Here is a 27,950-nt window from a genome sequence, read left to right as displayed (position 1 = left end):
TTAAACCGACATCTGTTTTTTTTTTTCTAACTTTGTTTCCTTTATTTTAGCTTTTTAAAATCATTTACAGGCTGGATGAAGTTTAATGCAAAATAACAATATTTAATAGTAAAAATACATTTTTATAGGGGTGTCTACACCTTCATAAATGGAGGAAATAAGGCCAGGGGGACTTCTGAAAAAGGGACAGTTCCTCCAAGTCAGGGGCAGTTGGGAAGTATGGTTTTGTGAATGAGCCCTAAATGATTTCTCCCTGCACGAATATTATGTAGAGCGGCTTAATTAAAGCAGGACTGAGCTGCTTATGCCTAGCCTACTTTAATAATAAAAGTATAAGTTGTATAAGTTATAGTGATAGCCCTACAAAAATGTTAACTATATAAATAAAAAACTATGACCAGTCTGGGTCAGTATTGGAACAGGCAATACCCATTTTGCAATAAAATAAACTTACCTGCCTGATCGCAATTTTTTATGTACACTCACCTGTCCTCTATTCATCGTGGGTGCCACTATCTTCATCTGATTCTCTTCCAAATTTAGATTTTTAGCCATCTTGGTCGGCCAGGCCTGGATAACATAACTTCTGCACATGAGCGCAGGAGCTTATTCATACACAGCATGCGCAACTCTCAAAGAAGATTGTGAACAGGCAGATAAAATGTTTTTTTCTTTTATTATGAAACTATAATTCCACTTTAGTTCATGACAGCCAATGGGAGATGAAAATAAAAATCAGTTTGATAATATTATTATTATTATTATTATTATTAATAATAAATGGGATTTATATAGCGCCAACATATTATGCAGCGATGTACATTAAATACGGTTGAATATAACATTTGTGACATGTTTCATTTTATTTTCCTGTATGTTGACTCATCATCCCCAGCAGCAGAGACTCCGCTGTCTCCCTGGCACAAGTGAGGTTAATGAAAAGTCTTGAAGTTCCCCACACATGATGTGGATGAAGAGGCGGGTCTGTGTTTGCCTTAGTCCTCAGTCCATGACCATGAGTTAGGAAACTATCCCATGTCTTTTGAAGGCAGTTCTATGACTGTGTATTATTATTCATCTGAGTAAAGAAAATAAGCAGAAAGAAGAATCACATTGTTCCTCTTTGCCTCCAGCTCCTGAAGGATTTTCTGCCCTACATTCAGGCTTTCAGAAGTTTGGGCTAGCAGTGAAAGAGAGCAGCTGGCCACAGCCCAGATGCATTGATATTCCAGTCAAGAGCAAGGTAAGCTAGACAATTAACCAGGCTTGCATTTTTATCCAAAGGACCAGCCTTCTAACAATGCATCTCAGTTATATGTGCTGCCATTGAATTTGATGGGAATTTCAAACCAAAAGCAAAGGGGTTGTTTTAGGAAAACAAGAAAAGGCAAAGTTTAAGAAAAGGCAAAGTTTTTGTTGCCCATTGCAACCAATCAAGTGAAATCCTAAGATGTGTCTCTGGGCAATATCGCTGTTTTTCTAAAATGAGTGGAAAGTGACATACAGTCATGATGGACATGGTGCAACTAGTGATCAATCAGAAATAATAATCTGTAACTGATGTCAGACACTGAAACCTAAATACCGGCGCATCATAAGTGTACTTAGTGCTGCTTTGGTGCACACTTTAGTATGGCACTGAAACAAGGACTACAAATCCCATCATGTCGGCTAAAAACAATGTCAAGTGACTTATTACTAATAGGTTTCCTATGATCTGGGTAAATGAGAACCTTCACTGACAATGTGATTGCTGATTCCTTACTATTGAACTACAGGAAATTGAATGTATGAAATTTTATAATATTATTACACAGTATTTATATAGCACCATTATATTTCGCAGCGCTGTACAAGGTCCATAGTCATGTCATGAATTTACTGAGACTTTTTAAGCAGGAGACATTTAAATACCTAGACTCTTCTAAACCCTATCTAGGGTCATGGACCGTGACAACACCTAGAAGAGTTATGAATGGTAATATTGCAGCATTTAATGTTTGACTATAGAAAACCTCAGAATGTATCCAGCTCTATAATACTGCACTAGGGATCAGGGATGCACTGCAAATAATCTCAAAATTCCAGTAACAGTATTGTGAATGATGAGCAACTGAGCTATACTCCTATAGAGAAGGAGATGGAACAACAGTGGCCGTTGGTGTCAGTCCTTTTTGTGGTGGACATTGGTGGACAGATGTATACAAGCAAGTTAATTCTGGAAATCTAGCATCTGTGCTCCACTTTAGTATAGGACACATGCTTGGCTAAAATAAGGGCAGCATTGGGGTGCCTGCACAAAGTATAAGATGCATCTTTGGCAAGTTTGCATGTTTATGGCACAATTGTCAATTATATTCTGATGACTGTCATGTCTATGGATATCCTAAAGTCTATCTAAATCATTTTTTTTTATTTATTTATGGGATAAAATGTCAGGGTTAGAACCTCTGTTGGGTTTTTGTGTAAAATTCATTCACATTGTCCAGAATAAATTGAGCTGCCCATTGCAGAAATTGTGCACCGGAGTGTGTTGCCTTGGAGTTTGGGGTGTCATTAAGAATGAATAACAATCCAGTGTCTGTCTCATATGTTGATTTACTCATTACATATGCGCTTTAACTCAGACCAAGAAAGTTACAGCACAAGCCTACGACTGACTACTACAAACCATTCCTGAGAATCGAAAGATCTTAACTGTAAAGCTGCAAACAGATGCTACATTTTTGCCCCTGGAAACTGAATTTCTTGATCATTTCCCGTGACGGTAGATCAAAGGAGCAAAAACACCCAAAGCTGTTCATCTTTATAGAGAGGGAAGGAGAGGACAAATGAAAGGCACACCACTGCATCTTTATCCAAAGGATATGACAGTGGTTGTCCCTGCTCGGTGACTTAATGGTCTAATGCAGCAGATCACTAAAGCCACATACACATGTGCAATTATAGTCGTTGGAAAGAACCTTTCACGATCCTTTCCTTTTTAAGCACTGATGCATGAACGAGCAATGTACATACAGCATTGTTCTGCTCTATGGAGAGGGGGAGAATGACAAAGCAGCACCCTGCTGTGCGCTCCCCCCTTCCTTTACGATTCTTCGTCATCCATCGTCCGTGGATCCGCCAGGACGGTCATTTGCACAACGGGCGCTGTACACGCCAGATTCTTGCCCGATATCCTCCGAGAACCATTAGACTTGTGTACGTAGCTTAAGTGACATCATTAGAACCATTGTACCCATGCTAGATTTGAGATGAATCGTCATGATTGTCACGATTGAAACGATCAGGATCATTCATATCGTTCGGCAGTCACCTAGTGTGTGTGCAAGTCCAAGTCACAAATCAACATCCTGGGAAATTCCTAATCATTAATCTGTAATTGACTCTTTTTTATTATTAAACAGGATTTTTATAGCACCAACATATTACGCAGGGCAGTACATTAAATAGGGGTTGCAAATGACAGACAGATACAGACAGTGACACAGGAGGAGGAGAGGACCCTGAAGAGCTTACAATCTAGAAGGTACTTTAAAATAAGGATAGAATTTCTCAAATTAATTTAAGAATTAGCAAAATGATTTACAGAATACAGATATGGCATTCACAAGTGACCTCATTAATTCTTCGCAATACTCCCTTTAGAGAAATCTTTTCCCCATCATAGTTTATTCTGTATAAATATTGTTCACTAACTATATAAACAGATTGTATAAATATATACACCATGATCACCATGTCATTATGTGGGCAGAGAGACCCTTTCAGCCTTCACACTCCTCCTGCAAACTAATTGAGCAGGAAATGGGGATTCTTCATTAAAAGCAGAGCTTAACATGTTAATTCTTTTGTGGGGGAGCTGTGTTCCCTGGCAGTTCTCTTTATAAACTCTAGAAAGATTGTGATTGGTTTTCAAAGAATCGCAAAACACAGGGGACTGGGAGGGATTTCACAGTCTAATAATACCCCTCATCCAATGAAAACCATTTCCTATTGAGACCCCCAAGGGTCCCCTTGCTCTCATGTCCAACCCAGACATAAGGCCTATTCTTCTCCAGCTTTTTTTTCTTCCCTTTCTCCCTCTCTGCTAGGCATGTAATGCTCAGCTTGGGTTTTGTCTAACAAAAGAGTAGAGAATAACAGCTGCTGCCTTCAGATTGGTAGGATTAGCTAAAATCTGGACTATAAGAAACTGGACAACTGTCCTCCATGGCCTCTAAATATTATTTCCTGCAAGGATGGATATGCACATGGGGTTTTAATCATTGTCATATGTGACTCAGCTACAGGAAACACTGGATCTGGTTTCGTACTGGGGTGAGTAGTGTTAGTTACTGCTCAAGTTTTGCAAATGCATTTATTGTGGCACAAAAAAACAAACAAAAATTTCAAACAATACAATAATATACATGGAATGGTAAATTACCTACATCATTGTCCAAAATTAAATATAAAGTATATTTTGTTACATAGCACATCTTCCTAAATAAAAGAAAAAAATCCAGGGACACTTTGTTGCTGATTTATTAAATGATCTAATTACAAGATATATTGTTTCGTGCAACATTACCAATTCTCAAAAATGTCCAGGTTATGGCAAATGATGCTGTTTCATGCAAAATTTATTTACAAAAAAAATTTTTAATGAAAACTTTGCTGCTGTGTCAGTAAATTTCATCTCATCGCTTGTCATCCTATTGCATGCAACATTCATTTTCATGATTTAGCTCAGGATCCATTGAATTTTTAATTTATTACTGGTTATATTGTTTCAAGGAACCTTCCCTGTCTGTTGATTGTCCATGAAATCTGATATTTTTCTCACTATTTTTATTAATATCATTAATAAACAGGATTTATATAGCGCCAACATATTATGCAGTGCTGTACATTAACTAATTTCTACTAATAACAATTTCTAAAAAAAAAAAATCCAGCAAAGGTTGAAAACCATGAAAATTGTTTATTATGGCGTGTGTCATTTATTGCTTTTCTAGTAAAGAGGGTAATATGCAGTTTATTATGTTTTTGCATTGCAGTTATTTATCCCTCTTGCTTACTTTTTGGTATGTATATGTGAGTTACATCCTGTGTTTGTTGCAGTTGTAGATCAATAGCCTCCCTAGCCATAAGCCTATCAAGATTGATAGATAGCGTGTTGATAAGGTGCCAGTTCCCTTAGGAAACAGACAAAGGTTAGCAAAAGCCATACTGCATATGTTTCTAGTGGACTGCAAACCTGATTATCTCTGTCTGGATGTGCTGTATGCATTTCATTTAAATGCACACACTGTGCTGTGTCTGGGGCAATGTTTACTGAGGGTTCAAGTTACAATAAAGAGGTGTAAAGTAGATGTCAGAGCTTTGTTATCAGAATGCTGAGTGGGGAGAATCAGACCCTCTAACCCCATTATGTCACTGATACAATGTATCATAATCTGCTATTGTACTGGATTGCAGCAAATGAATACACTGTGCTTTGCATTTTCCAAAAGTGTGGACAGGGTTCCTGGGGGAGGCAAGCAAGAGAAAAAGGAAAGCCTTACCAGTGTATAACCAGGAATATTTTTTAAGCCGGGTAGTAAGAAATTGTAGCAGGGTGGCAGCCCCTGTATTGTGACCCAACTCATCAGTAACCACCAAAAACAGCCAGGTGGTTGCCGAAAAGTACCAGGTGGTGTGCCCAGCTAAAAGGGGCTGGGGAGAACACTGCTTACCATCAATGTAGCAGCATGCCTTTAATTTAATAAGGTGGTCTCTCTCTGAGGGTGTGGTAGCACTACATTATGCGTGAAGGTCCAACTCCTGCAGGAAACATTTATTTAAAGTATTGTTTTTTTTGTTCATGCCTATGTGCATAGTTAACGCACATAAGATACATGAGCTGTTAATGTGTTTTTAAGGTGCTTCTGTTCATTGCTAATTTGCCCTCAAGAATGTATATGACCCCATTGTATATAGGAAAAACAGAGCTGGACATAAGAAGGTGTCATTGCAAGAGGTCCCAGGGGCCTCAAGTCAGTTTGGAAAGCCAGTCAGTTCTACACAGGGGACCACTGTTGAATATGTTCACTGATCAGCAAAAAGAAAAGGGTCAGATAAATTTTTTGGGGGTATTCGGATGCTTTTTTAGGACAGGTATAGTCATAGGTACCATACCTTCCATTGGTTCATCAAGCTCCCTAAAATTTTCTGCATACTTAATTTTGTGTATTTTAGCACACATTGTGTGGGGCCAAGGACATAAATCCTAAATACATACACATTTTTGTTGTTTTATGCAATGCTAACTTATCTTGCATTTGGAGAAATCCCAGTTCTTGTATGTTCTTCCCTCTTGTTTCAACTCAAAACACAAAATTATTCAGCTTAAAACTTTGATCTATGTGATAATGGCATTTTTTTTTAAGCACAGGTGAAAAGTTATGAAAACGTTCACCATAAAGGGAATTTAGTAAAGTAAAGAGAAGTCCGTCACCTGATCCCTGGCTAACATAACCTGCTGACATTGCTTTTCATTTTACAAATGTTCGTACTCTAGCTGCCGATCTAAAACCTATGATGCTTTGAGCCAGTGACCTGGAACACATATGCAGATCAGGAATTCAGCATATGTGCTAGCTGCATGCTTACTCGGAGCCCTTGGCCTAGAAACTATTGAGGCCAAAGGCAGCCAAAGAGCTGGTCTTCTCAGCTATGGTACTCTTTCCTTTCAATATAAGGTGGCTTTAAATGTGTCCATATATAGCCAAATGCATGCCAACATTGGGTCTGATTTATTAATGCTCTCCAATGCTGGAGAGGATCCACTTTCTTCAGTGAACCTGGGTGATCCATAAAACTTGAAATGGATCTGATCCAGGAATTAAAACATTTGCTAACAAATTGCAATGTACTTTAGGAAATCCATGCTAGGTTTGCTAGATCACCCAGCTTCACCGAAGAAAGTGTATTCTCTCCAGCCTTGGAGAGCTTTAATAAATCAGGACTAATGAAGCCATGTCAAACATTGGTTATATAGTACTAGACAGTGTTAATATCAAAGTGCTTGTAACCATAAACAAGAAATGTTTACCATCAATGAGCATAGCCCTTTCTCCAAAAACAAGGAGACCCTTCTTTTTCAGCATGTGTGTTTCTTCCCACCATATTCCCTAGTCATCTGTCACTTTGTCATCCAGTGAATGCACTTGCATCCAATTGCTTCCCTCTCCTTGGTTACAGAAAGGATGGAAGAATTTGCAGTCATACAACATTTTTTCCATCAAGTTGGGAATTGTGTGTTCAGTAGTGATAGCAAAACTGCTCTTCATCATTCACTATGGTAGCCCTCCACCGCTAAGTCTTTGACCATGTATTGTATCCAGGTGAATCAAATCTTTTCTGGCCAGCCTTGAACATTACTCATCCAGTAATTTTAGTGTTTCCTAAGTAGCTTTGTCATATAAATCAATCGTTGGGTCAGTAATGTCAGACGTTTTGATGTGCATATGTTTTCCAGATCAGAAACCTAGAAAGTTTTGCAGCCCCTGATGACTAGACTGCTATTATTTTTTTAAATGAAAAGTTTTGTAATGGCAAACTGAATATTTTCTCATTAAAGGTTTTCTTGAAGTGCTTTCATTCTGCATTCAGAAAAAAAAATATTTGGCTAACTCTAGTTCCAATTTTAATATTTCAAGATGGTAGCCAAGTAGGGTTTTTATTGGAATCCCTTCATTATTTACTTTACATCTTTACAGGCCTGTCCCCACAGATTTGGCTCTCCAGTTGTCCACTTCAAATCCTCTGCTGGGTTGAATGACAACCAAAAACATTCAACCTCCCTCCTGTCAGCCCAAGGTGTCAAGGACTTGTTCCTTTAACATGCAGCCATGGGTTTACAGAAGAAAGCTTTAGAGAATAGTGCCTTGTCATCATGGGGTGACATAATGTAACTGGACCAAAGACTGCTAAAAAATAGAATTTGTTTAAAGATTTGGTAAAATATGCATAAGGGTGGAAAGCTGGAAATGGAAGAAGGTGGCAGAGTTCAGTCTTTTCATTTCCATATGAATTCAGATATGTATAGATAAATAACTGGCTACCCATTAATCCATTACTCCTAAATATTCTATTACATTTGCTTATCGTCATCTACTCATCATTGTAATCTGTCTTGTGTTCTATCATCTCTTGGACCGTTTATTCAAATGTCCTTCTGTACCATGTTTTGTTGGGTTCTAATAGGTATTATGCAGCTCTACTAATTGGTTTACAGAGTTTCAATAGGCTAGGTACACACGTGCAATGATTCTCGTCCAATATTTGGCTAAGAGCTGACATCGAACGAGAATCTTGTCGAGAGCTCGTTGTCCATCGTCCGAATGACCGTCCTGACGGATCCACGGATGATGAACGATCGCAATGGAAGTGAAGAGGGAGATAGCACAGTGGGGTGCTGCTACGTTGTTCTTCCTTCCTATAGAACAGAATGATGCTATATGTACAGTGCTCGTATATGCATCATGCAGTGCTTTGTTGTTGCAAAGGATCATGAAAGAACCTTTCCAACGACGATTATTGCACGTGTGTACATAGCTTTACACGTTGGCTTTTTATAAAGGATATATTTAAATCTACCTTTAGTTATTATTATTAATAAGCTCTATTAGATTTTATGTTTTACTAAGCAGTATCTAACTGCCTTTGCCCAATGTTATTGATAGAATACCCATACATGGCCCTATTATCTTAAGAGATCATTTGAACTAAGGCAACATTTGCTTTGATATATTGTGCTGTTTTCTGCCTCTGTGTATTATTTTAGAAGAATCTTTCTGGTCCTTTACATGATGGCATCTTACATCCTCTCCATATGGGGCTGTATTGAGCTGGGTGTGACCTTGAGCTTTTAAACTGAACTGTGAACTTTGTTGCAGATGTTGGGAGGATGGAATGGAGGGCTGCAGTGTAAAGATCAGGAGAAATGTTGGGGGAAGGGGGACAGAACACAGAGGGGAGGACGAGGGGAGTTGAGACATTGTTAATGATTGTAAAGATGGTTATAGACCTTGGAGGACAGCCTGACTGGTCTGACGTATTAAAGCTAGGTACACACTTCCAATTATTATTCCTTATTATGCACGATTATACTTGAACAATCGTATTGTGCACAATTCTGTACATGCTGTAACGATACGATCGTTCAAATTTATTTCACCAATAGTGTACACACGCTTAATACAATTGTTTGAACGATGCAGGGAGTGACATGTAAAGGAGAAAGTGTATTGCAGAAACATGCATGATCACTGAACAACCGTACATGCGATAGATAGCAAACGATCTTCGGCCAATCAGATCCACCGTGGCGGTCATTCATTTTTCAAACGACTATCCTCGTTCGTTGGCGTCATTAGTCACCTTTATTGTGAACGATTTTGGAAGTGTGTACACAGCTTAAGATTTGTTTTTAATTCTATGTACAATCCCATGAACTATTTTGTTTGAGAATACATATTCTTGATTTTGGGGACAGAAGGGGAAGAATTGTGTAGATAAATTTTGCAACGAACACCTTTAGTAAAAATAATAGAGATTGCTCTAAGTGTGGAAGTGTGTACGCAGCTTAAGATTTGTTTATAATTCTATGTACAATCCCATGAACTATTTTGTTTGAGAATACATATTCTTGATTTTGGGGACAGAAGGGGAAGAATTGTGTAGATAAATTTTGCAACGGATCACCTTTAGTAAAAATAACGGAGATTGCTCTAAGTGATCAAATGTATGCTCTAAGATCTGTCAACCAGGAGCGTGTCAACCTGCTGGTGACAATAGACTTCATTGCGTTTCATTGTCCAGAGATAGGGATGGTTTTGGACATCAGTAGACATTTAATCAATATAATTGATGTAAAATGCAACATGGTTGGTTATTTCCCTTGCGATTGGTCTTCAAGTGGAGTCTGGTGCAGGCTGAAAAAACCCTAGACTGTCTTATATAAGGGGTTGGCTGACATTCTATGACTACCTTCAGGCATAAAAGAGATGAAATGTACCAAAAGGACCATGTCACCAAACAAATGATTTCAACATAAATATTACCGTAAGATTTTTTTGTGCAATAAATGTATTCCAGGTATATTAGTGTTTATCAGTAAAAGACATGACTGATGCTGAGAGACACTGTCTTAAATATGATTTCGGCAGTCCCAGTAGACTTGGAACTGTCATTTAAGTGGTACATTTTAGATTGTAAGCTCTTTTGGCCAGGGTCTTCTCCTCCTGCTCCTGTGCCTCTGTCTGTGTCTGTCTGATATTTGCAATCCCTATTTAATGTACAGTGCTGCGTAATATGTTTCCGCTATATAAATAGTGTTTAATAATAATACCCTTTACAAGTCCCCTTCGCTTTTCAGCACTTGCATAAAAGGTAATGGGGGCAGAGGACTTACCAGCACAGACAATAACTGGATTTTCCGAGAGAGAGAGAACAGGTCTATGTTTTGCAAGAAGGGCATGCACATGTTTATTAGTGGATTGAACTGTTTGAAATTAAAGCAGAAGTAAAGTTTCAATGAGAGATTTTGGGATCGGACAGGTCTTTATTGCACCTGTGTTCACAGGTAAGTATGCACAGCTCAATGTAAGATGCCCAGCGCATCCTTGCCTCCCCCGGAACTGTAGAGACTAAATGACCTCCTGCACATCTCCGCAGGAGTAGCAATATCTCGGCCCGGGCAATCACAATGGCCAAATCAGGAAGAGTAGACGAAACAAGGTGGTTGTGCCCACAATGGAGCAGGGACAGTTGAGTGTATTTAAAGACTTGCAATCAGACAGATATGGTTATTTATTGCACATGGTCTGCCCTTTGTGCAATAAAGAACCTTATCAATCAATATTTTTTTTTTAGATTTTGCTCCCAGTTTATAGTTTATCTAGACCCAATATCACCCAATGGAGCTTTAGGACCACACTAGTAATAAGAAAAGAAAAAGAGACCACATATATTTTTTTCACTGCGGTCCTTTGCAGAATGGAAAGTATGTTTCTGTCTGTGTGTGTTTGCTACATAGTTTTTTTTGTGGTTTTCCAAGAGTTCTATTTATGTATTCTCAAAGTGCTTATTCACGTCCTTCTTAGGATTACATACACAAACCCAACAAGTCACGCATCTTTAAAAACAGACATTCTCAGAAGTGTATGTAATTGAAGAATATGGTAACATTTCTAATGCTAAATTCTTTACACCTCATATTCAGAAGTGCCAAAAGAAAACAATGCATGTGTCAAACAGGTGCCAAATCCTTCACCATTCCCTGTGCATGAAAATGACTTTATATAGGCAAAAGGTAAATTAATGAATGTACATTTCCATATATGTCAGCACTGACTTTGCAACTTCTGTTCACTTGTGATGCTCACTTCTTGCAGAGCATCATACATACTAGCAGGATTTTCAATTTAACCCATGCATTTCCTAAGCAGAGCATAGAAACAGGTTCTCTTTAATGACATTCACCTGTGGCACTTGTTTCTCCTTTGCATCCTGCTATTTAAACTTTTATTAAAATTAGTTGGATGGTTCTCGTTGGACAAACTGATTGAGTTAAGTTGAGATGCTGAAGCTGTTGTTTATAAAGAGTCGAGTCCCCAATTGACAGCTCTGGTGAATTGATATTAGAAGCTGAACAGAGAAGTGTATGTGTTGCTTGGAGAAGGATTAAAAAGGATTTTGCCCTGCAAAGAATAGAGCAGGCTTGCTTTCAAAACGGTAGCATCTGGCCAAGGTGGTGGGTTCACTGTTGCCTGAGAGAAACTTTGTCTTTGGACAGGTCGAAGCGAGTCAATGGTCAAGTGGAAAAAGGTGCAGACTTAAGCTACGTACACACATCCCAACGGTTCTCACCCGATAATCGGCTTAGGATCTGGTGTGTGCACAGCGCCAGTCATCCATTGTCTGAATGATCGACCAGGCGGATCCACGTGCATTGGATCATGCAGTGCTAGTTGTTGGAAAGGATCGTGAAAGAAAAACTATTATTCCACCTGTGTTTGCGGCATTAGGCATTAGGATGCAAGGTGAAGGAACAAAAGGACACCCTGGAGAGATGCTCTGGGATGGGCAAGACTATATAAGCTGATTGTTACCAGCTACCTTGGGTTCAAGGTGAATCCTGCAGGTTTAACATTCACAGTCTTCACTAGGTGGCATTTGACATATGACCATCAGGCCATAGTGTCACTATATTGGAAGCTGCTAAAGGATGCATAGGTAAAGCTAAAGCTGACAAGCTACATGAGAATTGGAGGATGATTAGATTCAGTTGGAAAACCCTGTACTTTTTTTTCTTTTTTATAAGGTCAGCTTTTCCTTTTTTGCTGCAAGCAGGGTGGGGTTTCAAAGTTCCATTTAACTTGGGGGTATAATGGTTTTTACATTAGATTAGTTGGGCTTTATTTAAAGGGTAAAACACTGTTGTATGTTGTTAGGCCCTTTTTAAGGATTTAGGTTTCTCTGACCATCTGTTCTTAGGCTAGGTACACACATGCAATGGTTGTCAACCGATAATTGGCTCAAAGCTTATATCGGATGAGAATCTGGTGTGTGTAGAGTGCTCGACGTCCATCGTCCGAATGACCGTCCTGGCGAGTCAATGGATGATGAAAGATTGTAATAGAAGTTAAAGGCAGAGAGAGCCCAGCGGGGTGCCGTTTCGTCGTTCCCCCCTCTCCATAGAGCAGAACGGCTCTGTATGTACAGCCCTCGTTCTTGCATCGTTTGTCGTTGGAAAGGATTGAAAAAGATTAATACTAAGAAGTTGGTGCATGTTCCCTAACTCCATTCTCTGCTTCCCACACCACTTCTGACATTAGTTTGCCCAAAAAATATAGGGAGTCCCTAAAAGGATTCTCCACCCCCCAAAGACTTCAGCAGGATTCGCTATTAATTTTGGGTTTGTCGAATTTTAACCAGAATTCACTAAACCCTTTACTTATTGAACCTAGGGAGATTTACTTATCCCATATTGTGTCATATTAAAGTCTTTCATTTAAAGAGAAAGAATAAAATGCTTTTGGTTATGTGAATCTTACATCTTCACTTGTAGCCTCCTAAGCTGCTCTGTTAGAAATCCTTAAACTCCATCTTGTCCTAGTTTTGATATATGGTTTATGTAGCTTTGGACAGAATGTTCTTCATTACTCACAATTTTTAATTGCTCTCTGTGGAGTGGAGGTCTTTCTGTTGAACATCTGTATTCTCTCTGCTATTATCACTCTGCTGACATGCTGAGTTCTGCCAGAAATGACAAGGTGTTTATGTTCATGTTCTACTCCTAATCTGTTTAGCTTTCATAATACCATAATGTTGCAGTGATGAATTTCTTGCCTTGAATGAAAAAAAAAATAAACTTATGAGATTGAAAGGTACAGAAAACTGAAAATTGAAATGTTTTATATTATGACATTATTTATAAATGTAAAAAAAAAATGTTGGAAAGAAAATTAATAAAACTCTGCCTGCATGCACTGCCAGATCTTCAGTGCCTCAAATATGGTTGTTCATGTTGTGTGCAGCCACAATGTCCTTTTGGTAGTTGTGGGAGGAACTAGGCCGGTCAGAATTTGCACCATAACCAATGAATCATGCCATATACATATATGTATATTGTACTTTACTACAAAGTACAGCTGCCATGGGGGAAAGGTCGCTTTGGGGTTCCCCAGAGTCAGTGGTTCACTGGTATGAGGAAGCCCTAGCTGCAGTTGGAACATAGTCAAAGAGAATATATATATGTGTATATAATATATATGTGTATGTGTGTGTGTTTATAATATATATATTAAAGTGGAACTAAAGCTGTCAATGAGTGGTAAGCTTTTTTTTTTTAATTGACAGGTCCAGCATCCTATCACTGCTGCCTCCTCCAAAGCCTTCATCTTCACAGTTGAGTCCTCCGGGTCCAATGTGATCCTCTTTGGATATTGGTCACTTTCCCCATTCATTTACCAATCCATTCTGTTTCTACTTCCTTTCCTCTCCAGCAGTTCAGCCAAACTACACTCCACTGTCAGATGCCACCAAAGCTTACCAAGGTGAATAATGTCATCATCCCAACCCACTTAGCCTTTCAGGTCTGAAGTCTGAATATTTAGGCCAAAAGATACCACAAACACTAGATTTTCATTTGAAACAATCATGAATGTTTGTTTCGGGTGGTAATATCTAGCATTACCAGCTGCATACACACGTGCAATACATATTGTTAGAAAGGATCTTTCATTAACCTTTGCAACGACGAACGACTGCATGATGCATGAACAAGTGCTGTACATCACTGTTCTGCTCTATGGAGAGGGGAGGTGGAGAACAATGGAGCGGCATCCCACTGCCCTCTCTCCCCTTTGTAATATGATCGTCGTCCATTGTCCGTAGATCCATCAGGACGGCCGTTCAGACGATGGACAGCAAGCACTGTACACACGCAAAATTCAGACTAGAACCATTGCACCTGTGTACGTAGCCAAAATCCATGGATCTGAAAATAGGAGAACATGGAACTGAACAGGCTTTGGGAGTAAAGCCTCTGACAGATGTCAGATAAACATTAAATTACTGTCACTAGAAACAATTTTTTGTGATGGTTTCCAGGGACCACAAAATCGATGAGCGATGTACACACAGCACAATTATGTTGTAAGGAGGGAAGGGAGGACAAGTAAGTGGCACCCCATTGACCTTTCCTTCATTTATAAATCCACCGGTGTGCCATGGTGAGACCCCTTTAGCTAGTGAGCTTAGGATGCCCGAAACTTGCAGCATATCCGTTTGTACAGTACAACTCCTTACCTAACCGGGGCAAACTCTTAGAATAAAAATATCTTAAGAAAGATTGTTTTAAATCTATGACTCTCTTTAAATATCTAGACAATAAGAAGCTCTAAAAAAAGGAATGTAATACGTCCCAATCCTTTGGAAAGAGGAACAATGCAATACGACAAGCTGGAAAATCTAAGTAAAGCATTGAAGATAACTATGTAGTGGTCATAATACTGTAGTTGTTTGCATTTGTTAACTTTGCCACCTAGGGAAAGAATTAGACATCTCGTTTTGCATTGTTAGGGTTGGAACATACTCGTGTTTAATACTCTGGTTTTACAGTAAAATTCCAATGTACTGACTAAAGAACAACAAAACAGATATCCATGTGCTATAAGTCAGGGGAGTGTGCGGGAACATATGGCTGGCCGATTTTCTTGTATGTTTTCCATGCATGCATGATGGTGGGCTTACTGACATTATCTGTACTGAAGGGAACATGTGCCTCCCCTTCCCCCCAGGCCAAAGATCTGGTCAAGACATCACTGTGAAGATAATTAACTGAATCCAAAACAGATCTTTCACGGCAGTATACACTGGGCCAGGAAATGCCTGAAAATCCTCAGGATATCAATGGCAAAAGACCATTGAGTCCGGATTTGTGAAGTCATACATTTGGAAATACTATTCTGATACTTAGTGATTATATTACTTGCTTTTTGTACCATGTTTTCACAGCTTGTTCTCTGTAAGATGTTCTTTTGAATGTTATTCTAGCACTCAGATCTTTCCAAATATTGAAATTTAAAATGATTGTGAGAATACTGCCTTAAGCTGCCTACTTAACCTTGTTGTCCATCCTAACAAGCTAAGCTTCAGTATTTCTAATGGTGACAAAGCTTGCTTGACACTTCTTTCCTTATGCCCAGTGCAGACGCCAATCATTTTATTGCACCAGGAGAATTGTGGGGACAGAGAATATTGAGAAGCACAGACGCTATCCACAACCCCATGGGTTTATTTATATCAGAAAGGGCATATATGTTCGGCACGGGTAGGTCCTTGTACTTTATATCCGAATACCTCTAAAACCTCCCCAGATTCCACAGGGCTGTCCAGGGATTTTGCTAAAATCCCATTGTCCTATGGCCAGGTACCCAGGACTCTTGGTATAGGATCCAACCATGTATCAACAATGTCACAGAGTATGATCTCCATGTATCAACAAGGTCACAGAGGGTTTGAATAGTTATTATTTGTATTACTATTAAACAGTATATATATATATATATATATATATATATAGAGCACCAACACATTATGCAGCATTGTACATTAAATAAGTGTTGCAAATGACAGACAGATACAGACCGTGACACAGGAGGAGAGGACCCTGCCCAGAAGAGCTTACAATTTAAGAGGTGGTAGAAAGTCGCATATATATATAAGTTCAAGAATTGCCATCAGTTGCTAGAGCCTGGACAGGTTGGGGAGAACAGAACGTTGGGTGGTTGTTCATCCTGCTAATACTAATGCTGAAAAAATGTTTTTATGCTTCACTGACACCAATATTACGTATTCAAAAAAACAATGGTTCCAAGGAATTCTTCCCAACAACAGCAATAATTAGGCTTTAGCAGCTTCTATTTAACCACTGCTTCCAACACTATTACCTTCTAACTGCTGACTCCAGGGCATTTTCTTTCACTGATTGCTGATGGTGGTGCATTTAACTCCCTGGTAACTGCCTACGGCAAAACCTTCTTCCTTCCACTGATGTGAAATAGTGTGTTACATACTCCTAATTTCTGCGCTTTGCAATTTATGCTGCATGTTACATATATCTAATCCCTGCACTTATCATACTGTGTTGTATGTTACATTGCTGTGCGCTGTGCTATACATCACATACTTGTCATATTGCTGCTTCTTGCTAAATACTCAATTCTTTTTTAACAGTTTTTTTTTAACAGTTTTCAAAGTGCTAGCTGTATGTTTATACTTTAGGAACAGAAGAACGTAAGTAATAGCAGAGATTGAATATGAAAAATGATACTTTGTGTTGAAGTGGTTTTTTTTTCGGTGAGGCTTTTAATTGTCCTAAAGTAACTGACAAGCATTTTGTGAGTACAAGGTCTGCAAGCAGGCTTAACCTCTATTTCATTTTTTGACGAAGGTCAAAAATGGTATGTGCTGTACCTGTGGAAGTTTTTCTGTCTTATGTAAATGACAGCTTCACATTGAAGTGACTCCAGTGACATGCTGCACATACACAGTCTCTTTCAGTGTATACTTCTATATAAATTAGGATATTTTTTTCCTCAGTTTATACTTGGGTCACACCAGCAGATGGTGCTGTCTTCTCATGTAAAATGTATAACAAATTCTTAACATTGGAGAGTTACTAGTTTGTTATACATTGTACGTGAGTGGGCCAACAACCATGCACAATATATTATTTAGAAGAAAGTGACCCATCATAACCAACTCAAAAGTTCAAAACACAGTATGTGTGCAGAATTTATAGTGTCTGTTAATACAACATACTGGTATGAGTGTCAGAAATTATTTGACTTTGAGCAGGAGCGTGACCAGCGGGAGCGTGGGAGGCTCTCCTCACATTGCTTACTCAGAAGCTGCTGACAATGGCGGAGCAATGTATGTAAGGCTTACACTTCACTGCCCAGCAACCCGGCTCTCTTACACTACTCTGCTATACTCAGCTAGTGTGCTGACAGTAGGCAGAGATGCTTAGAATAGCAGAGTAGTGTAAGCTGTACACATACTGGGCCCTGCTGTCATAAAGGTTGGGGCCCAGTTCCCAACCAGTGGTCTGCAGCTGTGGCCGGTGCACCTGAGTGGGGTCAGGAGAAGGACCCCGTTTGGGGGGCGGACCAGCCAGAGCCACGAACCATGTACAAGTAGCAGGCTCAGGGCGGTGGGCGGGTTGTGTCTGCTGATGGGGTGGGTGGGTTCTGGCATCATGATGGGGGAAGTTTCTTCGACTTTGAGCGACACCCAGCTCCCAGCGAATGCGAGGTCTGGTGCCGGTAAATTTAGTGGTCTATGGGCTGGCTTGTTAGCCCCACACCCCTGAAATCTTGTTTCCCATGTCTACTACTTATGGATCATTAACACAAATCTGGACTTGGATTTTTTGTGTGTGTATTATTAGAAATATAAAAGTCTGTACTGGAACATAGACCCTGTTGGGTGGTGTCTGGGGAAAAGCACCATCTATTAAAAACAGCTTCCTCCCTCATCTCCCTCTAATGTCGTAATAGAGACCAGTACACAAGAGACACAGTTGGTTTAATTACCAGATGACACATAATCCATCAGCCTTTTATCCTTGTCTGTTCTAGTCTTCTGGGGAAGCAGAAATAGACATAAAAGAAAACTCAAGCCCAACAATCTGACTTTCTCATTATGTAAAATATTTTTTTGTACATATGAGTCATGTTTTGTGGGTGATGAAAAATGACTTATTCTCTAATAATTGTGTATCATTAGAATTCTGGTTCAATTCCTACCAAGGACCTTGCATGGTGGTAATACCTTTAGCCTACTTATATAAAATTTTCTTTGATTTATTCTTTCCTCCATTCAAAAAGAAAACCCTTGATCACTTTTAATAGGCTTTCACTCAAAACTGGCCTTTGTGAGTATATATGAAAATATATGTACAGGGGGGACGTGCTATTTATGCAGATTGGCTAACTGCACAAGGGTTCACAATGAGGAGATCTTTTGGGTCCATTAGCATGAGAAGAAGGTCAGGAGCTTGCTGGGACTTCTCTCTCATCAAATAGAGCTGGACATTATTCACTTTCTGGGCTCATGGGAAGCAAAAGCCATTCTTCATGTTGCCTTTAGCATTCTCCCTACTTAAATTAAATCCTCAACACTGGGGCCTTTTCTTCACTGTCAGAACCTAAATTATGTAACAGTGCCATAATTACTGGATCTACCAATTTAGTCCTTTTTGTATAGTTGTCAATCCATTTTCAGTGTTCAAAAAGCAGAACAATGGCTTGCCAAAGTTTTTCCAAATGATATTGTTTTTCTTGCCATGTGGATCCTGTTACTAGTAATAATCACAAAAGATCATTTCCATTGACATTTCTCTGACGTCCATCGGATGTCTGTACGGGACTTTAGCTGAGTTGCAGTGCCTTTTAATTTTGCATTTAACTCACAGTATCACATGCTCTTCCAGAGTTAACTCAACATCAGAGTAGTAAATGATTGAATGGCTGGGGGTAGGGAGAAAGTTAGAGGGCAACAACAAATGAAAAATCTCATTGCATCTAAAAAATAATGCCCAGTGCATTATAGTCAAATAGAATTTTTACGTGCAAGGAAAGCCTGTATGCATAAATACATAAATGTAACGTACTGAAATAAACTGTTTGTATATAGTACCAAAGTATTACGCAGCGTTGTACAATAAACAGGTGTTGTGAATGACAGACAGATCTAAACAATGACACAGGAGGAGAAGTCACTGCCCAAAAGTGCTTACAGGATACAAAAGATATAAAAATCAATGACAAACTAAAAAAAAAAAAAAGAACAAAAAAGCTATATTTTACTACACTATATCTACAAATGAGTAGATTGTTAGGATTGTAGAATTTTGTAGTCAATAGAACTAGGAACATTGCTAAATAATGAAAAAAAACAGACAGTCGTTTATATTTTTATTTTTCATTATTAATGAAGAGATTTACCTATCATCTGCATATTTTATAGACCATATGGAAGAAAAGCCCTCCAAAATACTGATCATAAAAGTATAAATATTTACTAAATTCTACATCAACCCATTGTTCTTTTTTTTCTTCTGTCTTTTATCACATTTTTGTCCAGGTGTTTCAGCCTATGATGCAGCAAAATCCTTTACTTGTGGTAAATCAGATGGAGACCAGTTTTTGCAGCTGGCTTTCATGACCTGCTTCCGGAAGCAGCACATCATTCTTTTTTTTTTGGCTGATCTATCTTACCCCCACCACAACTACCATCACCACTAAATACCAAGCCCTGCCTGTCATGCAAAATAAAAATCAAGCCTGTAATGGAGTTGCATGCATTTATGATTCCACAGAACTTGTATATGATCAACAGATCCTGGAGCTCAATCATGTATTTAAAGTTTATCCTTTTTTGTAGGATTGTAATCCAGTTATAGCTATAGGCCTCTCTCTGACATTTTAATCCTATTGGAATGTTAATTGAAATATCTTGTCTCCTGGGATTTTTAATCAACCTCCATGTTTGACCTTCTGATTTGTAATGTAAAAATGATACTCATAAGCAGCTGGCTTGCTATAATCTATCATATAAAGATATGTCGTCTTTATGGAAAGCGCTTATGTGTAGTTATAGCATTTGTTCCTAGTGCAGCAAATGTGCAGATATATTATGATCCAATGGCCCTGTGTTATAAATAGTTTCAGAAATAATTACGCTTTATTTAATTTTATACATTTATTATTATCTATCTTTTTTAATTAGCGGAGCACTACCAGAATCCTGGTTTAGGTTAAACATCGTTCCAGTACATGTCGTAAACCAAGGTTCCCCAATTGGGCCGGGGCCGTCTGACAAGTGGGCCGCGAGAGCATGGAGACCAGAGGTGGTTCACGGCTCTGGCTTGTGCACCCCCCCCGAGGGGTTAGGAGACGGACCTCACTTGTCCCCCGTATCGATTGCAGGCTCAGGACTGTGGGCTCAGACCTGCGATGGGAGAGTGGGCAGGTTCTGGCATTATGACGTCACTCAGGGAAATTTTTTCCCCTTTGAGTGATATAGGACTCTCCGCACAGGTGTGGTCCGGAGTCCGTAGATTCAGTGGTCTTTGATTTGCAAAAGTTTGGGGATCACTGTTGTAAACGACCATGGCCTCTGTGTTAATGGTTTATTGTTTGCTAAGGAAAAAAAAATAAACACTGTGCAGTATCTTCACTCATTTACCTTTTAGACAAAAATGGCTAAAAGAAAACACCTTAAATACTGAACATTAGGCAAATGTATAAGAAAGCTATTTTATCCAGGTAGGAATTCCTTAAAAAAAAACAAAACACTATTTTCAGATACCAATAGAAAATGCTTATATCTGTGTTTCCATTTGCTTTCTCCATATCTGTGTTTCTATTTGCCTTCCGTAATCCAGTGCCCAGTAGGACTCACATTTTGATGAGTGGGTGCATCATGCCCAATGCTGACTGACTCAAGTTACGTACGCACGTTAGATGATTCTCAGCCAATACGAGCTCTCTGGTTCGTTTCGGATGAGAATCTTTCGTGTACTGAGGTCTATATCTGTCCTTCAATGACAATAGTAATTCATGTGTACATAGCCTAACACGCAGAGCTTGCTGGCAGGAGAAGGGTGCAGACTAACAAACTTCTCAGTGCTGCTGTCCATACAACAGACTTGGTGTGGTGAAAACTGTTTAAGTAGAGATTTACATATGCTGATGTCTACTAGTGATGACTGTCCAGATTTATTGATTTCTCAAATTACAGGCATGCTGAGGGTAATTTCCACCCAATCTCATTTCACCCATGGATTTTAAAATTCCCTCCATCTGCACTGGAACAACCTTAAAAATATTTAAAATGTTTGAATGTATTTCTTACCATATATATCTTTTAAATAATTGATTAGTAAAGGCAAATTATCATTGTTTAGCTATGCTGAAAATTATGAAGAAGCAGTTGTTTTACAGAGATGATACTATTTAAAGATTGTCCTGCTTTCAAAACTATTTTACATGTGGTAATATGAAGAACTTGGAGACAATACACTGTTATCAAACTGTTCTTTGATTGGTACAGGATCAGCCAAATATTGGCATTCACTAGCTTTAGACAACCATCAAATTAGAGGTTTCACTTGGAAAATTCTATTGACTGGTTTGTGTTTTTCCCTCTCTGTAACTGTAGTTTGACATAGATAAGCAGTGTTCTAAGAATATCTGCATGGTACATGTGCAGGCATAATATTAGTATCCCTGTCAATGTAAATGTCACCAAGTCTTATGTGCATCTAATGTCTGATAAAAAAAAATGGGACCATCCCAACTAACCATTTAAAATGACCCTAATGTGTACCTCTCAACTTTTAATTTAAAGGAAAGAGCCAATTAATGGCAGACATTTTCAAACATATGCCAAACCTTGACCTCACTCCTTCAACCACCCCTATATATATATATATATATATATATATATATATATATATATAAAAAAAAAATTACTTTTTAGGGCTTTTTTCTGTATTAAGGACATAAAAATTTTAGATAGGTCAGATGTGAACTTGATGTAGGTTGAAATAGTTAAGAATTTTTAGGTTAATAACATTGGTTATCTAATACAAAATTACCTAGCTTAAAGATCCAAGCAACTCTGAAAAGGATCAGATCATGATGGAAAGATGACTTAGTCAAGGTATCTTCAAAATATCAGGTCCTGTGGGGTGCTACTGGTATGCAGTTTTGAACCTACCTAAGGAAGAACAACCTGTGAACCAGCTTACAGAGTCATAGGTGCCCAAAAAGCCATTGATGGTCATGGTGGGGGGAAAGGTAGCTCATCTTATCTGATCCCACGAACGAGCTACTGTAGCACAAATTGCTGAAAAAATGCAATGTTGGCCAAAGGAGGAAGGAGTTGCAACCCAGAAGCATTGCAGCTTTCTACGTATCCAGCATGCCCTGCTGATCCCCTGTTCACCACAATGGATGTGTGAGCGCCAGAAATGAACTATAGAGCAGTGAGTAAAGGTAGATCCTCATATGCATATACATCTCATTGGGGAGGAAATGCCAGTAGGATTCACTATGGGGAAAAAAAGCTAGTGGATGCATTGTTACCTAATCTCTTTGAGTCTATGGGTCCGATTGAAGTTCTCCAAGATTGCAGAATATACTTTTATAAAAGTAATTTGCTATTTGTTACCAAATGTTTTCAATCATAGACCAGATCCACTCCAGGTTTGTTGGATCACCAAGCTTCACTGATGAAAAGTGTGTCTTCCCCAGCCTTGGAGAGCTTTAATAAATTAGGCCCATTTCTCAATGGGTCAGAGTTGTTCTGCCAGTGTAATGGCTACCTACACAATATTTGACAGGTAATTTTAGTGTTTTGGCTGATTGGTGGATGTTCCATTATAGATTCTCTGTGTATGGCATACAAGTACATGTACTGTAGATGTCTAATATATGGGCATATTTCGTCTCTGAATGCACATGTATCTGTCTGTAATAAGGAAATAATTACAGCTTCCAAAAGTTGACCACCCATTTTTGTTCAGCCGTACATGCTAGCAAAATAATACAATGGACATAGTTTTAAGTGAACCTTCCGGCTCATTAGACTTTTTTAAGTGGTTTAAGGCTCATAGGTAGCTAGGTACCCACATATTCAGATTGCCTTCAGATCAGTCTGTGATCCCCAAACCTCCGAAAGTCCAATATGGTAATACCAGGTTCCATAGCTATCCTTTTACCTAGTCTTCTCCCACCCACCATTTCCGGTTAGTTACTAAGGCTGCTATATATAATTGGTGGCCAGTGGAAAGGTGCCAGGTGTCTGGGATGGTGGAAAAGAACCTAAATATAAAATATGCCAATTTCTGAATATCTGATTTGTGGGGATGTGTGGTTTACAGAATGCTTTAAAGATAATCTAATGTGAGCAGGAATCTTGAGGAGATACTTGGTCTCTAAACCATGGAGTCACTTTAGAAGGATGGATAAGTTCATCAGTTTATTTGAAGTATTACAAGACAAAAGTTCATGTTGGTTTACCATACTTGGCATAAAATTCAAACTTAAGTGCATATCTGGGAAATGGACCCCTGCAGCCATAAATTATATGGTTTGTTAGCATGTTGACAGACAACTTTCAATTATAGGAGGACACTGTGCCAACCCATATGGTAATGCCAGTGAACAGTGCCTCTCACATATTTGTAATTACTGAGTTGTTTTGAAGTTTTGCCAAAACTGCTGTTCCTCTGTCTTGAAACGCCCTACATATATGGCACACTACCACAAAAACATAGTTGCCCTGTTATTATTTTTTTGGCTTTCTGTCATTTTATTTTTATCACCCATCTGGTCATTTAGGGTTATAGTTGTCCACGTGTATAACTAGTCAGTGGCAACTCCACTATGAAAAATTAGATTATGTCTTTAGTTAGTGCACATTTCTATATTGCTGCTTGTGTTTTTGTATTGTTTGCAATAAATGTAGAGGTTTGTAGTTAAGAAACTAAAGGGGACATTTAGTGTCTTGCTACAAATATACAGTTTCTCTTTTAAATCATATTAGGTTTTAGTTTTTTATACTTTCGCTGTGTATATGTTATTTATATGTTTGTGTTGTATTGTGACCCAACATTTCAGTAACCACCCAAAAACAGCTGGGTGGTTACTGAAAATTGTCAGGTGGTGTGTCTGGATATAAGGGGCTGGGAAGAACCCTGAACTGTATTTGTTTTAGACCTCTTTCAGTGGTGCAGCCTAAAACAATGCATTTCTATGCCATTCTATGCACTTGAAGCAGTTTTTAGAGTCGACTGCAGCATTTGATGGAGGATTTGTCATGTGGTTTTTCTGCTTTGTAAGGGATTATGGGCCATCCCCAGTCCTCCAGCAACAATTACAATGCAACTATGTTTAAATGCAGCTCACTGCGGTTGGAATGAATCTCTGTTCAAGTCAATAGAAAACATCAGGCTGCTAAATGGCAGCCAGGTGCTTCATGTTGCATCCCAGAACTGCACCACAAGCTATCACAACACAAATGCAGCCATTGCTACAGTTTACCGCACTTTAGCTTTAAAGTACAGTGCGACAGATAAAGTTTGCTTTGCAGCTCTGTTCATCTTATTGGAATGAAATGGTCTGATGATGGATAGGACTGCCATAATCACTGGCTGAGTCCTTTCAGAAAACTGTACCTTTTAATGAGTTGGCTGACACTTAGACTTTCACTGGAAGAAAGAGCAGTAAAGTGAAACCATTGTGCAGCAGTGAAAAAGGCTTTTGTGCTTCCATGCTAAATATTTGTTACCATGGCAAGTCTGGCAAATGAGTCTGTGGAGCGGTGTTGGCCACTAAGATGCTTGTAAAGAAAGGCCATGCTCCCAAGGAAGAGCCTACATAATCATCTTTCCCAATGCAAATGTCCTCAAAGGGTACTGCAGATATTTAAATTTGCTTCCCCAAACAGCTTCATCCTATCGGTCCATACATCCAGTATTGACATACAGTGGAATGCTTGAGGTTGCCGGTTTCCTATTACAGAATGGTTTCTTGACACCCTGAACTTTAACCCAATTGGATTTTCACTTTTACAATTGAAAATAAAGTTTTTGTGAAATATTAGATATGGCATAAATTGTATAATAATGTATTATATTTTTAATTGTATTTTAAATTTCTGTCTGCACATCTTTAATTGCCTATCCTGCTTTCCTAAATTACATTTTGCAAATTAAGGTTAAGCCATTTCCCTGCTTAATACTTAAGTTTGGTAACAGTGTATGCTCATTAGAGTTTGAATTGTAGACTGTCTGAAAATACCTAATTGTCAATTTTGGTCTGTTTCTGTTTAGGATAATGATATGCACCATGGAAATAAAGATAATTACAAGTGACTTCAGGCTTCGGCACAGAAAAATGAAATGGCATTATTGCTTGTAGAATCTTCTATGGATGCAGTTAAAGCCCTGAAAGCATTCAGAGGAACCTTCCAGACCCTGGGATGGAGAATTTCACCAATTACAATATTAACTGTTCCATTGATGACTCCTTTAAATACAACCTCTATGGAGCAGTTTATAGCGTAGTATTTATCTTGGGATTAATCACAAACTGTGCTTCTCTTTGCGTCTTTTGCTTCAGGATGAAAATGCACAATGAAACTGCCATTTACATGACCAATCTTGCTGTGTCTGACCTACTGTTTGTATTCACCCTCCCCTTTAAAATATTTTATAACTTTAACCGCCACTGGCCCTTTGGAGACACTTTATGTAAGATATCAGGCACAGCCTTTTTAACCAATATTTACGGAAGTATGCTTTTCCTGACTTGTATCAGTGTGGATCGGTTCTTGGCAATTGTCTATCCGTTCCGGTCGCGCACCATCAGAACACGAAGAAATTCTGCAATAGTTTGTGCAGGAGTTTGGATCCTTGTGCTTAGTGGGGGAATCTCTGCTTCTCTTTTCTCCACCACCAATAAGTCCACGACAAGCACCACTTGTTTTGAAGGCTTCTCGAAAAACATTTGGAAGACTTATTTGTCAAAGATTACCATGTTTATAGAGGTGGTTGGATTTTTAATTCCCTTATTATTGAATCTAACTTGTTCCTCATTGGTTCTCAGGACGTTAAGAAAACCTGCAACTTTGTGCCAGATCGGAACCAACAAGGAAAAAGTTCTGAAGATGATTATTGTCCACATTGCCATTTTCGTTGTTTGTTTTGTTCCATACAATTCCATCCTTTTTCTTTACGCTTTAGTTCGTTCACAGGCAATAGCAAATTGTGCCGTTGAGAGATTTGCAAGAACAATGTACCCTATAACCCTTTGCATTGCAACCACAAATTGTTGTTTTGATCCATTTGTCTACTACTTCACTTCCAAATCATTTCAAAAATCCTTTAACATCAACCCTCTCATAAAAATGGATACCCTGTTTAAGGTAGATTCTTCTGCAAAGGTCGCTTTTCCAGCAACGCAAGAGGAACTTACTGAACAAATAAACATCAACAATGGAGGAGATCTGATTCCAGAATCTAACTTTAAAGACTAGAAATCTAGATTCTAGTATAAAATACAACAAAAGTCACTAGTGACTGGAAGTATAATTTATGAAGGAGGCTTTAAGCTCCATGGTCAGTATTATAGATGGTATAAATGTGTAAAAAGATAGAGTTTTAATTTAAATAGGAAGTACCCGATATACTGTAAAAAGCTACAAGCGTGGATTGATCACAAAAAGATATTTTAATTTTTTTTGTGTAAATATTCAACAGAAAGTATTGTAGAATGTGTTACCTTGACAGTGTTCTAGTGTTAATGGCAATTTGAATGTGGAAAAAATGTGGAAAAAAAGGTCATATACTACATTCTTGGTGTTTTGATTTCTTTATATGGTGCTTTTGAATGTGTGGGTAAGGAAATGTGTGTTGTTATAGCAGCTCTATGACATTGTGTAAACACAAACAGGTTTTTCAATGTAGAAGAGCATAAACATGTAACAATGTAAACTGCCGCCTCCCCAAAGTTTAATGTAGAAAGGATTTGGGTAAAAAGCCAAAAGGCAAATTACTATTTACCAAATGGTGGAACCAAAGTAGGGAGTTTTGTGGAAAGTTTTAAGCAAATAAAACCTCAAACAATTGTTAAATATCTAAGCGTAAAATTGATAGTCCGCAAACTTTATATCAACCCATATACAAGATAACAAGGCAAAAAGGTAAAGGGCTGTAGAAGTATTCAATATTTTCTAACATCACCAGTATTTATAAAAGCCCAACACGTTTTGCAGAAAATGATCCACTTCATCAGGGAAAGTGTCAATGTTACTGTTACATTGGCACGTCCCCTGAAGAAGAGTTATGTACCCTAATTATTTCCAATGAAGAAATTTAGCATATGCTGTACTTTATAAGTATGAGCCGTAATTTACCCATTTTCTGATAATTAGGCCTCCAGGCGTCATTGCTATCACAGGGTACCATCATTGGAGCTGATCATGATTGCCTTTGTAGAACATTTCTGGCTCATACATTTGACCTGACAGGTAAGCTTTTCTAGTACTTTACTACATGACAAAAATCTTGGCATTGAAGTAAATATATATCCACCAGCTTCAAAGACTCCTTTACTGGTAGGGCTGTGTCTGAATGACTGACTCCTAATTCCTGTCCTAGCATTTAAAATATACATCTGTGCACATACAGAGCCTAATTTAATAAACCTAATATTGGGGAAGATGGACTGTCCTGGAAAAACCTGGATGATCCAGCAAACCTGGAGTGGATCTTGTCCAGGTTTGAAAACATTTGCCAAACTATAGCAAATGCCATTAAGAAATCTATTCCAGATTTGCTG

General features: G+C 38.5%; 1 protein-coding gene across 6 annotated transcripts; it reads left to right on the top strand.

Moving 5' to 3' along the window:
• Positions 1 to 1,089: 1,089 nt before the first annotated feature.
• On the top strand, positions 1,090 to 26,962 carry LPAR4 (lysophosphatidic acid receptor 4). Of its 6 annotated transcripts, none has more exons than XM_072429756.1 (3): positions 1,096 to 1,243; positions 13,891 to 13,938; positions 25,442 to 26,962. In XM_072429756.1, exon 3 carries the CDS (start codon positions 25,591 to 25,593, stop codon positions 26,644 to 26,646), a length of 1,056 nt encoding a protein of 351 aa, XP_072285857.1. In that variant the 5' UTR covers positions 1,096 to 1,243; positions 13,891 to 13,938; positions 25,442 to 25,590; the 3' UTR covers positions 26,647 to 26,962. The 6 variants fall into 6 exon arrangements, with proteins under 6 accessions (XP_072285855.1, XP_072285857.1, XP_072285854.1 ...); XM_072429753.1 differs by having other exon boundaries at positions 13,891 to 14,087; XM_072429757.1 differs by lacking the exon at positions 1,096 to 1,243 and adding an exon at positions 4,062 to 4,320.
• Positions 26,963 to 27,950: the final 988 nt, after the last annotated feature.

The sequence above is a fragment of the Pyxicephalus adspersus genome, chromosome Z, assembly GCF_032062135.1.
Source record: "Pyxicephalus adspersus chromosome Z, UCB_Pads_2.0, whole genome shotgun sequence".
NCBI classification, from domain to species: domain Eukaryota; kingdom Metazoa; phylum Chordata; class Amphibia; order Anura; family Pyxicephalidae; genus Pyxicephalus; species Pyxicephalus adspersus.
Note: the sequence above shows the minus strand (reverse complement) of the source record. Positions and strands in the feature narration are given on the sequence as shown.

Bases quoted from the DNA above. Each gene is read 5' to 3' on its own strand.
- LPAR4 (XM_072429754.1), top strand. From the start codon at position 25,591: ATGGAGAATTTCACCAATTACAATATTAACTGTTCCATTGATGACTCC.